The following is a 14,479-nucleotide window of genomic DNA, read 5'->3' as shown; positions in this document are numbered from 1 at the left end:
GAGGACACTATACCAAAATCTCATAAAACCCACGTGAAGGACTGGGTTAGGGTAGGTGGGCGTGTGCATACATGGGGATTTAAGGAACTTCATGACAATAATGCTTTATTGATGATTCCCTCAGAATCTCAGTGTTACATCTCACTTGAAGTAGAAGTGCCAGGGACAGAATAAAAGGAAAGCTAAAAGCATTAAAGGTAGTTTAAAGGGGAAGGGGAAGGGGAAGGGAACGCCAAAAACAAACCCACAAGTAAACAGAGGCCACTAAGTTCTCCTTTCTGGCAGTGATTGGCCAGGTACCATTCTGACAGTAGGGAAGGAAACTGCCTGAAAAGGTCTATAAACAGCAGCCTTGAGACTTTTACTCATCAAATTAACTCTCCAGCATCAAAGGAAAGTGCATGGTGAACAACTGACTCAGGAAGGGATCTGTACAGTTATCATGTGGATGTGCAGCAGTCCTCAGGACCCAGATCTCCCACCTTGAGTTCAGCGCTGTGTGCTTTAAGACGTGAGTTCAGAAAGAACACACACCTTAAGGCTGGCCCCTTACCAAACCTAAGGGTTTGTCCTTGGCCACTTAAACTCGAGGTGGTCGGGAGTCTTCAGGGTATGCAACAAGGTATTTTTAGAAAACAGCATAACCGCAACCTCCTACATCTTCTAATTCTCCTACTCTGTACCCACGGAGGTAGAGGCAGGAACACTCCATTCAATATATCCTCAAAATTTAAAAGAGGAGAAGCTCTGCCCAGGGTTTTATTTGGTTGTGGAAAGGGACTTTCTAGACAAGGTCTCCCAGGCTGACAAGAGGGTTTCTCTTAGTCCACCCACAGGTAAGGGCCAACTGTAGCTCACCTGAGGAACTAGCTAGGGGGTCTTTTCAGAGTCAAGCCTTTGGTGCCTGATTTAGTGGTATCCTCTGCTGAAGCATTTTCCACAGGTAGGACACATGAATGGCTTCTTGCCAGTGTTCTCAGGTGCCTGATGATCTCTTCGACTGAAGTTTTCCCCACATTTGTGGCATTAGGAGGGCGTCACTGACGAATGTTCTCTCAGGTGCCTGGCAAAAGCTGCACTGTGGTTGAAGTACCATCCACACTCGTTACACAGATAAAGTTCTTCGTTTGCATGCATTTTTTGGTGTGCCAGATACAGCTTGTGGACAGGGAAATCCTCTCCGCACTCTCCACACAAGTAGGGTTTATCTCCAAGGTGAATCCTTTGGTGTGTTGTTAGCACATATTTCTGACTAAAGCTTTTGCCACAAATAGTACAGAAAAAGGGTTTTTCTCCTGTATGTCCTTTTGTGCCTGACAAGATCTGAAGCCCAGCGGAACTGTTTCCCACAATCGTCACATCTATAGGATTTCTCAATAGATGGTGTCCCCTCAGCTTGGATCAGTGGTAAGGTCTCATCTACATTCTTCTGGTTCAGAAACTGAAAAGCCTCCGTCTTGTGAATCTTTTTGGTGCCTGGCAAGATGTGAGCTCCGTGTGTAAACTTTTCCCACACTCTATACATTTATAGGGTTTTTCTCCTGTGTGAGTTCTCAGGTGTCTTAACAAGGTGAGAGTTGCAAGTGAAGTTTTTACTACACACAGGACAGTCATGATGACTCTCTAACAAGGGGTTGGAAGGGCACAGTTTCTTGAAGATCTGTGAAACTATCAGCTTGAGGAAGAAAGCTGATATTCTTAACTGTCTCAATCGCTTCTCTGTCTGTCATGATGGTGCCAGTTGGCCCAGTGGTGAGAATCTTCATTTTCTTGATATTGAACTTCAATCCATATTGAAAACTGTAGTCTTTGACCTTCTGCAGATGCTTCCGGTCTTCCCCTGTATCAGCAAGTAAGGCTGTATCCTTTACATAATGCAAGTTGTTAAATGAGTCTTCCTCCAGTTCTGATACCACATTCCTCTTTGTAAAGACCAGCCTCCCAAATGATCTTTTCCACATGTAGATTGAAAAGGTATGGAGACAGGATGCATGCCTGGCATGCTCCTTTCCTTATTTTGAACCAGGCAGTGCCTCCTTGCTCTGTTCTGACAACTGCTTCTTGGTCTTAGATTTCTCATGAGCACAAAGCAGGTGTTCTGGGATTCCATTTTTTCTCAAGTTTGGTCACAATTTGTTGTGATCCACACAGTCAAATGCCTTTGCACAGTCAATGAAACACTGAATATACCTCTGGTACTCTTTGTTTTCAGTCAAGATCCATCTGACATTGACAAGGATGCCCCTCATGCCTTGGCGTCTTCTAAACCCCACTTTTGTTTTTGATAGTTCTGTTGATGTACTGTTCTAGTAGTTTTTTAATTGTCTTCAAGATTTTGCTTGTGTGTGATATTAATGATGTTATTCAATAATTTCCACATCCTGTTAGTTAGATCACCTTTTTAGGAATAGAAATAAATAAGGATCTCTTCCAGTCAGTTGGCCAGATTTCTTGACACAACCTGGTGAGCACATCTAGGGCAGCATCTGTTTGGCCTTTCCTTTTTAGACACAGAGCAACTTGAATGTCTTCCTTCATCACCACAGGCTCTTGATTGTACATTGTTTGATGAAATTCTTCTCTGTCAACCAATTATTTTTGGTACAGTGACCCTGTGTACTCTTTCCATCTTCTTTTGATGCTTCCCTGATCATTCAATATTCTGTCCTTAGCGTCTTTAAGTAATGCAACTCGAGGCTTGAATTTGTTCTTCAGTTCCTTCAGCTTAAGAAATGCTGAGCAGCTCTCGTTCATCTGCCCAAGATGCCGAAGGGAAAGAAGGCCAAGGGGAAGAGGGTGGCCCTGGCGCCCACCATGGTCAAGAAGCAGGAGGCCAAGAAGGTGGTGAATCCCCTGTTTGAGAAAAGACCCAAAAACTTTGACATCAGGCAGGACATCCAACCCAAAAGGTAGCTTACCTGTTTTGTCAAATGGCCCTGCTACATCCGACTGCAGCGGCAGAGGGCAGTCTTCTACAAATGACTCAAGATGCCATCCACCATTAACCAGTTTACCCAGGTCTTGAACCACTGTACTGCTACTCAGCTGCTGAAGCTAGCCCACAAGTACCCACCACAGAACAAGAAGGAGAAGCAGCAGAGGCTGTTGGCCCGGGCTGAGAAGAAGACTGCTGGCAAAGGAGACACCCCTACCACGGGACTCCCTGTCCTCCATGCCGGGGTGAATACGGTCACCAGTCTGGTGGAGAACAAGAAGGCCCAACTGGTGGTGATTGCACATGATGTGGACCCCATAGAGCTGGTGGTCTTCCTGCCAGCCTTGTGTCATAAGATGGGCATTCCCTACTGCATCATCAAGGGCAAGGCCAGGCTGGGCCACCTCGTCCATCAGAAGGCCTCTATCACTCTTGCCTCCACGCAGGTGAACCTGGAAGATAAAGGCGCTCTGGACCGATTACAACGACAGATATGATGAGTTCCGCCGCCACTGGGGAGGCAGCGTCCTGGGGCCCAAGTCAGTGGCCACACTGCCAAGCTGGAGAAGGCCAAGGCCAAAGAACTCACCACCAAACTGGGCTGATGTGCACACCAACTTTTCTCTACATATGTAAAAACTTATTCATTCTGCCGTCAAAAAAAGAAAAAAAAGAAATGCTGAGCAAGTTCTTCCCTTGATTTTCTGACTCTTGCTCTTTATATCATTTTATTTCCTTTGTCTTCCTGAGCTGTCCTTCAAAATGTTCAGCTCCTTAACATCTTGATTTCTTCCCTTTACTTTGGCTTCTTAGAGTTCTAGTGTAATATTCAGAGTCTCTTCTGACAGCCAAATGGTCTTTTCTTCCTGTCTTTGTAACGACCTTTTGCATTCTTCATGGATGATATTCTTGCTATCTTCCCACAGTTCATCTGGTTAATTAGTGTCTAGAGCCTCGAACCTGTACTTAAGATGATTTTTAAATTCAGGTGGGATAGATTCAAAGTCAAATTTTGGTTCTTGTTGATTTAATTTTCTTTAGCTTCCATTTGAGCTTGTATGAGTGGTTAATAGTCTGTTCCACAATCAGCACCTGGCCTAGTTTTCACCTCTGATACTGAGCTTCTCCAGTGATTCTTTCCACAGATGTAATAATTCTTATTTTATCATGCAGAAAATGTCCAGTATGTAAATACTGAGGTCTTTTCTGTCTTTAACTTGGGGCTGGCATCATTTGGTCTCAACCACTGTTAGGTGTTTAAAACCACTAGTCGCTCCAAGGGAGAAAGATGAAGTATTTTGCTCCATAGACATTTAGAGCCTTAGAGACCTGACGGAGTAAGAAGCAGTGAGTTTGCATCTTTGCAAGTTAGTCAGTCTTTGGTGCACCTGCCCTACAGTCCACCCAGGAAGATCTCCAAATGGACGCTGTCAGGGAGAGGTCTCAGAGATGGAGCTTGTGCACGTAGTGGGACCTCCATTTCCCAGTTGAAAAAGGCTCAGCCTGGCAGTGACAGCAGGGTCCGCCCAGCAGAGGCCCCATCTGTGACTCCTGCCCATTGGGGAGGGCCTCTGGGCAAGCAAGCTGCTGGCAATTGACAGCCCCTGCCCCCACGGCCCCTTGGCCTCAGCTGACCACCCTTGGCCACTGGAGGGCAGTATCTGAGGGTACAAGCCAGATGCTCTTTTCAGGCTTTCAACAGTGTCGCCTTTATTATTATGGTTCTTTCCTGGTAATTTTCTCTCTGTATCATCTGAAACCTACAGTAAAAAAGTACAGTGATGTCTAATATACCTTTCACACAGACTGACTACTTCACTTGGTCCACTTGGTTCCTTCCTTTACTTCATAGGTAAATAAGTGTGTGTGTTGTACACTTTTAAAACCATCTAATGGCAAGCTGCAGCCTGCCTTTCTCATCTAACAACACTGGTGGGTTTTCCAAGAATAAGGACATTCCCATAGAATCACAATACAGTTGTAAAAAGTAGCTCAGCAAATTTCATGTTGATACAGTACTTTTGCTTCATGCATACCCTGTACCCCCGTTCTGTTTATATTCACAAGGCCCAGGAATGTCAGGGTTTAAATCTGAAAGATGACTGTGTGGGCTGAGAGCAGGACAGATGGTTGTCTGGGGAGTGGCAGAGGTAGGCACCTGCAAGTACTATGCCATCAGCTCTCATGTCTTCTTCAGGATCAAGGGCTCAGAGTGTCCAGACCCACACCCAGCAAGATGTCTGTGGAGCTGGAGACATTGGAGGGACTGGATGAGTCAGAGAAAGAGCAGGCTGGTGCTGCTGAGGAGAGCCAGGCCAGGTGAGTGGTACAGGTGTGTGCCTCATGTCTCGGGTTTGGCCTGGGACAGCGCAGATCGTCCCTTGTCCCCACATGTTGTCTTATCTGGAGAGAGGACTGGCCTGCTAGGAATGCTGTTGGGATTGGCTGGTAGCCCTCTTTTCTCAGCATTCTGATTTTAGTAATATGACTGTATTTAGTAGTCAGAGGCCCCGTTTGTGTAAATGCCATTCTGGACTGTGGGCTGCCTCTAACCTGCTCCAGGAGAAGGCAGTTCTTGCCCTGTGAGGTCTGTTTATAACCAGCTTCCAGTTCCTGCACCTCCTATCATTGCTTCCTGTCATTGGAAGTTCCTTTTATATAACTTGAGGTAATAATAATAAATGAATTCTCCATACCTGACTAGTGCCAGCTAGGATGTGACAGGGGGCCTGGGAGGGGCTTGTGTACCACCTGTCTGCTGGCTTGAGGAAACTGTCCCCCTGGTCTCTCCGATTAGCTCCCATCACCATACAGCTTCTTCCTGGGTGGATTTTTAAACAGCACTGACACCAGATCCTGGCTCCAGCCTCTCCAGCCTTTGTTTCACCCTCGTTCTCCCAGGCCTGGGTAGTCTGTACATGTGATCTTGAAGAAGCTGGTGATGCAAGGGAGAAGGGAAGTTGCCCAAGACACAGGCCGCAGTTCTCTGTGGCTACCAAACTAGAAACGTGTACCAGCGCTGTCTACCTCAGTAAGGCCTGTGAGCTCTGCTGAGGGTAAGTGCTCGTCTCCGCACCAGCCAGCCAAAGCAGCACAGTGCGGCTTCCACAGTTACTCCATAGCAGATGTGATGCTTGAGGAATAGGCTGTGCTCGTTCCCAAGCCACCCAATCCTTACAGCAGGCCTCAGCAACTAGGCACGGTCCTGCTGGCTCAAGGAGTGACGTTGCAATCAGCCTCAGTTCCATGACAGAGCAAGGTTGGGATTAGTACCTGGCTTGCAGCCATGCATGGCTGTTTCCAAAGGCAGACATGAACAAGTTTCCACAGCTACTCATGTGTGTCTGCAGGATATCTGACCTCTCGGAACTCCTGAAGGAAGGGACCAAGGAAGCACATGACTGGGCAGAAAACACCCAGTTTGTCAAAGACTTCTTGAGAGGCAACATCAAGAAGGAGCTCTTTAAGGTGCGTGCCCTCAGTCACATACTAAATACCTTAGCCATTGGCTCGGGGGGACCTGGTCCCAAGAAGGACCTTCTGGCTGGAGCTGCTTTAGGGTCCTTGCTTTGTACTCAGCTCCATCCTGAAATCAAGCTGTGGTTCTTGGGGCCTATTTTAGACTGGGTTCTTGTAGGGATTGGCAGGTCCCAAGTCCGTGGTCAGAAATCGGGCTAGAAGCATCTCACGTAGCTGTCATGGCTGGGAAACCCAACACTGGCAGGTCAGACAGTGGGCTGTTGGCTTCTGATGCTGATGAATGCAGGGGTGAACAGGTAAGGCAGGTTGCCAGTTCAAGCCCACAGCCCATTAGTTAAGCCAGATGCAGAGTTCAGATTGAACTAATAGCAGAGTTCATCATGGTAGTAGTTTTATTTGGCTTTGTCAAGGGGATGATGTACTATGCATCATAGCTGCCAACCAGAGAATCACAGTCAGGCAGAACCCACAGGTGGGGCCTAAATGGAGTAGCAAGGCCAGAAATGCAGTGTCTGTGTCCCAAAGATCCCACTTGATTCCTGAAAAACAAGAAGGCTTCCCTGAACTGTAGTGGTAATGAGCTTTCTAGAGAGAGCAGGAGTGTGTATGGAGGTGCCGTTTCTAGCTTCCCGGGAAGGGATGGCGTGTGTCACGCCCAGCTGGCCAGCCCCTCCTCACCATCTCCCTGTTCTGTCCATAGCTGGCCACCACTGCACTTTACTTTACATACTCGGCCCTCGAGGAGGAAATGGAGCACAACAAGGACCATCCAGCCTTCGCCCCCTTATACTTTCCCTTGGAACTTCACCGGAAGGAGGCGCTGACCAAGGACATGAAGTACTTCTTTGGTGAGAACTGGGAGGAGCAGGTGCAGTGCTCTGAGGCTGTGCAGAAGTACGTGGACCGGATCCACTATGTGGGGCAGCATGAGCCAGAGCTGCTGGTGGCTCACGCCTATACCCGCTATATGGGGGACCTCTCAGGGGGCCAAGTGCTGAAGAAGGTGGCCCAGCGGGCTCTCAGGCTCCCCAGCACCGGGGAGGGGACTCAGTTCTACTTCTTTGAGAATGTGGACAATGCCCAGCAGTTCAAACAGTTGTACCGAGCCCGCATGAATGCCCTGGACCTGACCCTGAAGACCAAAGAGAAGATTGTGGAGGAGGCCAACAAGGCCTTTGAGTTCAACATGCAGGTGCTGTGTGCATGGAGGTGCCATGGGGGGCTGTTGGGGTGCATGGGGGTCAGTGCTGTATGGGTTGGGGTGCCGTGGGAGTCAGGGGAGAGTGCTTGGTGTGTGGGGGTGCCGTGGGGTTCATGGGACAGTGCCATGTGAGTGGCGGTGCTGTGTGCATGGGGGTGCCATGGGGGTCAGTACTCTGAGTGGCTGGGACTATGGGGCTTATACCTGGGATAGGCAGTGAGGGGCAAATCCATAATTTTCTAAAAGGGAATCTACAGGATTAGAATAGGGCCTGCTGATGGAGGGAATCACACTGGCCCCCAGAGGCCAGAGTCCCACTGATGGGCAGTGTTGAGGCATCTGGAAGAAAGGTGCTGCTCCCCCCCCCCCCCAACCACAGCATTCTGGGTTGGTGCGTGTGTACTAAGGGCTGTTTTGAAGCTTTGCTTGGTGACTGAAGCCACAGAGAGAGGAACTCTGTGTGGAAGAACTTTTAGGGGTTGTTAGCCCTACTGGGAGAGTGGACATCACCTGCCAGCCTGCTATAGACTCGACCCCCACTAGCCTCTGGAGGCATTGCTCACACCTCCAAGCAGGCCAGCACAGAGTTTGGTTGGTGCCCAGGTCAGCCCTTCTTTCCGGGACCCTCAGGGAGGATCAGGCTACACTGAGAGCTGAGGGTGAGAATTCTGAGTGGTTCTGTGGTCCCTGGCTCTCTAGGTGTTCACTGAATTGGACCAGGCTGGCTCCATGCTGGCTGGAGAGGCTCCTGAAGGCCTGGCAGATGGGGCTCCCATGCATGACGGGAAAGGAGACATGCGAAAATGCCCCTACTATGCTGTGAAGCAAGACATAGGTAGGTCTGCATCTCCCGTGCCCTCTCAGGTACCATGGCACAGCCCCCTAATGACATGTTTCCTGTTGGCACTACCACATAGGTGCCCTGGAGGGCAGCAACTGCCCCTTCCAAACAGCTAGGGTCACGCTGAGGATGCCCAGCCTCCAGTTCATCCTCGCTGCCAGCATGGCCCTGGTGGCCGGACTGCTAGCCTGGTACTATCTGTGATGGTCCCACCACCACCTCAGGTATTTTGGAATACCAGACTGGAGAAAAACCACCAATAAAAGCCAGTCACTGAAGCCTCTGCCTGTGTCCTCTTTGTAGTCCTGGCGCCTAGAGTTCCTTCCCCAGAAATCTGGTCTCTTGACATGGGGTCTTCTCTTCTGAGAACACTGTGGAGGGAGCAGGGACCTCTGTGGTCCAAGATCCCTCAACTGAAAACCCCAGTGGTCATGTAAGTGCTCAATAAAGTGAATCCCACTTGACTCCCATGGCTCTTCTGACACATTTGGGTAGAGCCCTTGACAGCAAGGTATAGACCTTCCAGGATGTTGTGACACCACCTGTCTCCCTCCCTCATTCCAGGCCAGATCTGCTCTGCCGTCTCTGTTGGAGCCAGGAAATCTCAGCTAGATGTGTGGTTTCCCAGTGAAAAACTTTCCATATAAATGGTTATCTATGCTTTACATTTTCTTCATATAAGGCTTAAAAAACCAAAACCCGTAAGGTTTATTATGGAACAGTTTAATAGTAGTGTGGACTTAAGATTATTTTATTAATAGAAATCTTTCACCTGCTTTTTATACTGGGGGACTGTAAAAATTTCTACTCAACAGAAGGTATAGTGGGAAGACTTCCTCAGCTGAAGAGCCATCAGTGTTTGCCATGGCCCTGTCTCTGGCTGGAGCGTGGCCACTCCCGCTCACAGTCTCAGGAGATGCTGTGATATGTATGTGGCCCTAGTGGGCTTCACTGCCCCTGACCTGGTTACTCTGAGACCAGGCAGCTGATAACGGGCTTGAGGATGCCTTACTGCAGCCACTGTAGCTGCCCCCTGCCCCGTGCAAATAAGGAAGCCAGGAGAAAGCGCAAGGCCCAGTGCAGGCAGTGGAGGCCAATTTAATGAGGAACTACAGACCGTCCACAACGCAGTCACAGGAGGCCATGCAGCAGTGGTGTGGGGACTACGGTGGTGGGACACAGTTACATGCCAGTTGTCCAGACTCCTACCTGGGAGACGTGTCCATGAGGGCCTCACTCACCAGAGCTGGGACATGCCACCCCAGTAGACAAAGCGTGCAAGGCACACACCATACCTCTCTAAACCTGGCAAACTCGGGTTTCAGAGGGAGCTACAAACTGACTCATGGGCTGGGTGGAGCTGGGTCATTTACCCTCGACAGGGCCTCAAATGGGATGTTAGCGTTCCAGGGTTCATTACCTGAGTCTGAGGGTCAGAGCTTACAGCCATTCCTGATCTCATCTCCTTGTCTCTGGGACCTGACACAAAACACCCTAGAAAAGTCTGAAGACCCACTGACCGCAACAGACCAGAGCTGGCCATGTAGTGCTGTGTCCACCATCCTGGGAACACAGGCTCTGAGTCTCTGGGAGGACCGGAACCGAACCAAGCCTGAGCCTGGTGGGGGCACAGAAGGGCTGCAGCAGGGGGCATTTGTGGACCTTTCGCAGCTGATGTCACCAACTCTACACAAACCAGGGACGCAGAACACTGTCACCTCTGCCACCTGCTGGTCTCAGCGAGAAACTGACTTGCTGGAAGTCACTGGGATAAGAGAGAGGGAGGGTGAAGAGCACAAGGCTTCCTGGGGTAGTGAGGTGGTTTCCAGCTGGGGAGGAGCAAGAGGGCAGGGAGCAAGCACGAGGAGCAGGCCGAGGGCAGGGGTCAGGCTCCGTCAGCACAGGCGCTTGTACGTGTAGATGTAGGCTTTGCAGTTGGGGCAGGTGTGGGTCACGTCCTTGAAGTCATTGATGAGGCAGGGAATCAAGCAGCAACCCAGGTCACATCTGCAGCACAGACAGTGAGATAACTTAGGGGGCCAGGAGAGGGCTGGACAGCCTTCCCCAGGCCCCGCACACGTACCCCATAAAGCAGCAGAAGAAACCAAGCACGAAGTTCATCAGGCCGATCTCGTAGGAGATCTTGGTGGTGATGGCCTGCTGGCAGTGAGGACACACTGTCTGCACGGGAGTGCCCTCGAAGATTTCTCCCTGCAGCACTGTCACTGTGGTGGCAGCCCCTGATGGCACCAGGACCGTGGCTGTGTGGCCCCCTGGGCCAGGGTAGGGGCCTGGTGGGTAGGGCCCTGCTGGGTAGTAGCCCATGGTTGGGTGAGGGCCTGGAGGTGGGTAGAAACCTGGAAGGTGCAGAAAACACAACAGTAAGGAGACAAGTCAGTGCCCTTCCTACCACCTGCTTACCCAGGCCCACACACAAGTGCCTGGGCCTGGCAGACATGCCACGGAGCTGAGGACGGACAAGGTCCAGTTTCCCATTTAGGTCTGGTGGGGTCTGTAGCAACTCCTACCTCATTCCCTACTCAGCATGATCCCCAGGGCCCAGGTCACCAGGGTTTGAACACAAGGTCAGGTCTAGGCCTGGCTGTCCTAGTGCTGCCCACAGGGAAGAAGTAGCCTGCAGAGCAGCCTGGGAAACCAGCACTTGGGGCTGCTTTGGGGAGAAAGCCCCCAGGCCTCCTTGGCTCAGTTCCTGGATACACACTCCTCCCTGGCTGCATGGTGTGTACAGCAAACAGCACTTACCTGGAGGCACAAAGGTGCCATCTGTGTTCATGTGGGGGGGCACAAAGCTGGGCTGCAGCACTGGTTGACCAGGAGGCTCATAGGGAGGAGGGCCGATGTCTGCTGGAGGCAGAGGCATGCCTGGTGGGGGTTGCACCACTGCAGGGGAGTCTCGGCCTGCATACAGAGGTGGGCAGCAGAGGGGATGGTGAGAGCCTAAAGCCCCTGTGGAGAGGGGCAGGGACCCTCAGGAGCCCAAGTCCTACCTGGGGTGGGTGGGGCTCCACTTTTCTCTTCCAGAAGGGGGGCGGTGGGGCCCCCAGGATATGGAGGGGGCGGCTCGTTGGACATGACTGCTGTCTCTCCTGGACCTGGAAGGAGAGGCAGCTTGAAACCCCAGCCCCCCACAACTCCTGGCCCAGTTGTGACAAGACCTGTTCACCTCCTTTCCTGGGCTCAGGTCTCCAGCTTCTTCTTTTTACTTCCTAAACTCCCAAGTGCAGGAGCATGGGCATGGTTCTGCCTTGGGCACTGGAGTGCCTAGCCATCATCTGAACCTCTTTCCAAGAGGGAAGCTAAGCAGTCATCCTTCTATGTGCACATTGGAGGACAGCAGCCAGGAGCAGAGTCCAGTGAGTGAGGCCCCCCCCCAAGAGCTCAGGTGCCACAGCAGAATGCTACCCAGAGCTGGAGATTCTACCTCAAATCCCTCTCACTAAACTGAGAAGACAGCAAGGGAAGTTCAGCAGTGTCTGGGTGGATGGAGTTCTGGAAGCTGTTTTGGGAAAAGAACAGGAAGTGCTTTCTAACCCTGTACCCATGGCCAGGACCTAGTTAGTCCCCACCCTGAATTTTCTCTTCTGTCAGCTCACAAACTTTCACAGGATCACAAGAGGTGTCCAGACCCTTCTGCCGTCCCTGACCACGCTGTCTGCCTGTGAGACCTCCTATCCTAGAGAGGCTCTCACATACCGAAGCCCCTGGGGGTTGCTTAAAACCCCAACCCAAACCCAGAGCTGTTGAGTTGATTCTGACTCTGCAATTTTCCAATGTCTACCACTATAAATCTTTAGGGAGGTGATGATCTCAGTTTCTCCCCTACTGGATTAAAACTCCCCATCTTTCCATTAGCAGTCACTGTCATCAAGGCTTTACCGGAAAAAGTTAGCTTCTTTGTTGTTGACAAAATGTCTCATTTACCAAGTGCCATTTCCTGGGCATGGCCTGAGAACAAAGACTCCACACCTGTTTCCTGGGCAGCTCTGCCCTCACCTGTAGTAAAGCTCCCTGAAACAGCTATAGATTTATAGTGTTATGAAGTGGGTTCAGTAATTTAATTTTTCATTTGGAGGTAGTAAAATAGGAATTAAGTAGGTAAAAACCTAATCATGGTATTAATGAAGGATATTGAATATACCACAAAAGTGCAGCCAGAGGGTGTCCCAGAAGCTAGGGTTCCTTCTCCCTTTCAGACTTTGGACATATGATCAGGATGGGCCCAGAGGACAGAGCAGAGTTTCCCCCTGGGGTTTTGGAAGGCTATAATCTTTACAGGGGTAGACTGCCATGTCTTTATCCAGGCCAGTGGCTGGTAGTTCGAAACACTGCCCTTTGACCTGGTAGACGAGCCCCTTAACCACTGTGTCACCAGGGCTGAAAAAGACTTTATTGATATTATGTATTAAAAAAGAATCCAGTTAAAAGGATTAGGAAGGCAGAGGAATAGCCATTTCTCCAAAGACGTTTTGCGAAGTATCAAGAAACAAGATGCTCAACATTTGACCATCAAACAAATCAAACTCAGCCTGATAACTACTGCATGGCCATCTGATGGCTAGAAGAGATAAACAGCAAGTGCTGGTGGGAATTCATGGAGACGAACAGTATGTACACACCACTGTGGAAAACAATGCAAATTAAACACAGTGGTGGACTGAAGGGGCTTGGTACCCATCCACTCAAGGGAAATGCAAATGCAAATGTATCTACAGGAACAAGCACAGTACACTGGGAAGCCACTCTCTGCTCAGAACAGTCAAATACAGATCAAGGGCAGCATCTCCATCTGCCCAGGATGAAGAAGGCCAGAAGGGGTAGGACAGAAGGAAGAATGGAAATGAGAATCACAGGAGTACAGTTGAAGAGTCTGTTACACTGTGGGTATTGTAAGTGATGTCACAAAACAATGTGCACAAGTGGCTGGATGGAAAAACCAATCTGCCTTGTATACATACTTGCACTGGCATCACCAAAAAAAGGAAATGATCTATAACCAGGAGAGGAAAAAAATAGATGAATGGGATCTTCTAAGAATAAAATCCCTATGTACATCCAAAAACTTCTCCAAAAGGATAAAAAGGGAAGCCACAGACTGGGAAAAAATATTTGGTAATGACAGATCAGATAAGGGACTTGTTTCTAGAATTTATAAAATACTTGAGCACCACAACAAGATAAAGGTAAATAACCCAACTGAAAAATGGGCACAGGATATGAACAGACATTTCACCAAAGACATTCAGATGGCAAACACACACATGAAGAAATGTTCAAAATCCCTAGCTCTAGATGCAAACCAAAACAACTATGACATACCATCTCAACCTCGTAAGAATAGCAAGATTTAACAGAGCAGCAAACATCAAATGCTGGCAAGGTTGTGGAGAAACTAGAACCCTTATTCACTGTTGGTGGGAGTGCAAAATGGTGCAGGAAGGCAGTGTGGCACTTTCTCAAAAAGTTGCAATTAGAAATACCATTTGACCCAGCAAGTCCAGTACTTGGAATATATATACCCTAAAGAAACCATAACTGCCACCCAAGCAGATACATGCACACCCATGTTTATTGCAGCTTTCTTCACAATAGCAGAGTTGGAAACAACCCCAAGTGCCCATCAACAAATGAATGGATAGAAAAGCTGTAGTATATTCACACAATGGAATGAATACTATACTGCATTGAAAAACAAGAAACTCATGAAATATACAAAATGGATGACCCTGGAGGACATTATGCTGAGTGAAATATCTCAGTCACAATAGGACAAATACTGCATAATGCCACTGTTGTAAAAAGGGACTGACACAGGAGTTGAGGGAAGACTGAGAAAGAGGGAATAAATGTAATGTATACTGCAAACCGCTGGAGAAGCTCAGTATCAGCTGTGAAAACTAGGCCAGGAGCTGACTGTGGAATAGACCACCAACTACTCATATGCAAGTTCAAGCTGAAGCTGAGGAAAATTAAACCAAATCCACAGGAGCCAAAATATGACTTT

General features: G+C 49.3%; 2 protein-coding genes and 1 pseudogene across 4 annotated transcripts; 2 read left to right on the top strand and 1 right to left on the bottom strand.

Annotated features, from left to right (window-relative positions):
• Positions 1–2,763: 2,763 nt before the first annotated feature.
• LOC102858708 lies at positions 2,764–3,540 on the top strand (annotated as a pseudogene).
• A 1,628-nt stretch (positions 3,541–5,168) lies between these two features.
• HMOX2 (heme oxygenase (decycling) 2) lies at positions 5,169–8,661 on the top strand. Its single transcript, XM_006897423.1, has 5 exons — positions 5,169–5,254; positions 6,286–6,403; positions 7,116–7,607; positions 8,316–8,451; positions 8,534–8,661. Exons 1-5 carry the CDS (start codon positions 5,172–5,174, stop codon positions 8,659–8,661), a joined length of 957 nt encoding a protein of 318 aa, XP_006897485.1. The 5' UTR covers positions 5,169–5,171.
• Positions 8,662–10,352: 1,691 nt separating this feature from the next.
• CDIP1 (cell death-inducing p53 target 1) lies at positions 10,353–11,558 on the bottom strand. Of its 3 annotated transcripts, none has more exons than XM_006897420.1 (4): positions 11,466–11,558; positions 11,221–11,376; positions 10,541–10,814; positions 10,353–10,464 (listed from the first exon to the last, which is right to left on the bottom strand). In XM_006897420.1, exons 1-4 carry the CDS (start codon positions 11,548–11,550, stop codon positions 10,353–10,355), a joined length of 627 nt encoding a protein of 208 aa, XP_006897482.1. In that variant the 5' UTR covers positions 11,551–11,558. The 3 variants fall into 3 exon arrangements, with proteins under 3 accessions (XP_006897482.1, XP_006897483.1, XP_006897484.1); XM_006897421.1 differs by having other exon boundaries at positions 10,541–10,697; positions 11,466–11,550; XM_006897422.1 differs by having other exon boundaries at positions 10,541–10,697; positions 11,341–11,376; positions 11,466–11,550.
• Positions 11,559–14,479: the final 2,921 nt, after the last annotated feature.

Source organism: Elephantulus edwardii, unplaced genomic scaffold, assembly GCF_000299155.1.
Source record: "Elephantulus edwardii isolate Elephantulus edwardi_28Jun2011 unplaced genomic scaffold, EleEdw1.0 scaffold00209, whole genome shotgun sequence".
Lineage (NCBI taxonomy): Eukaryota > Metazoa > Chordata > Mammalia > Macroscelidea > Macroscelididae > Elephantulus > Elephantulus edwardii.
Note: the sequence above shows the minus strand (reverse complement) of the source record. Positions and strands in the feature narration are given on the sequence as shown.

What these genes read in the sequence shown, in the direction of transcription:
- HMOX2 (XM_006897423.1), top strand. Translation starts at nt 5,172, where the DNA reads ATGTCTGTGGAGCTGGAGACATTGGAGGGACTGGATGAGTCAGAGAAA. An exon ending in CCTTTGAGTTCAACATGCAG is followed by an intron (nt 7,608 to 8,315) that starts GTGCTGTGTGCA and finishes CTGGCTCTCTAG; the next exon opens with GTGTTCACTGAATTGGACCA. An exon ending in TGCTGTGAAGCAAGACATAG is followed by an intron (nt 8,452 to 8,533) that starts GTAGGTCTGCAT and finishes ACTACCACATAG; the next exon opens with GTGCCCTGGAGGGCAGCAAC.
- CDIP1 (XM_006897420.1), bottom strand. Translation starts at nt 11,550, where the DNA reads ATGTCCAACGAGCCGCCCCCTCCATATCCTGGGGGCCCCACCGCCCCC. An exon ending in TGGCACCTTTGTGCCTCCAG is followed by an intron (nt 10,815 to 11,220) that starts GTAAGTGCTGTT and finishes TGCACCTTCCAG; the next exon opens with GTTTCTACCCACCTCCAGGC. An exon ending in TTCTTCTGCTGCTTTATGGG is followed by an intron (nt 10,465 to 10,540) that starts GTACGTGTGCGG and finishes TCTGTGCTGCAG; the next exon opens with ATGTGACCTGGGTTGCTGCT.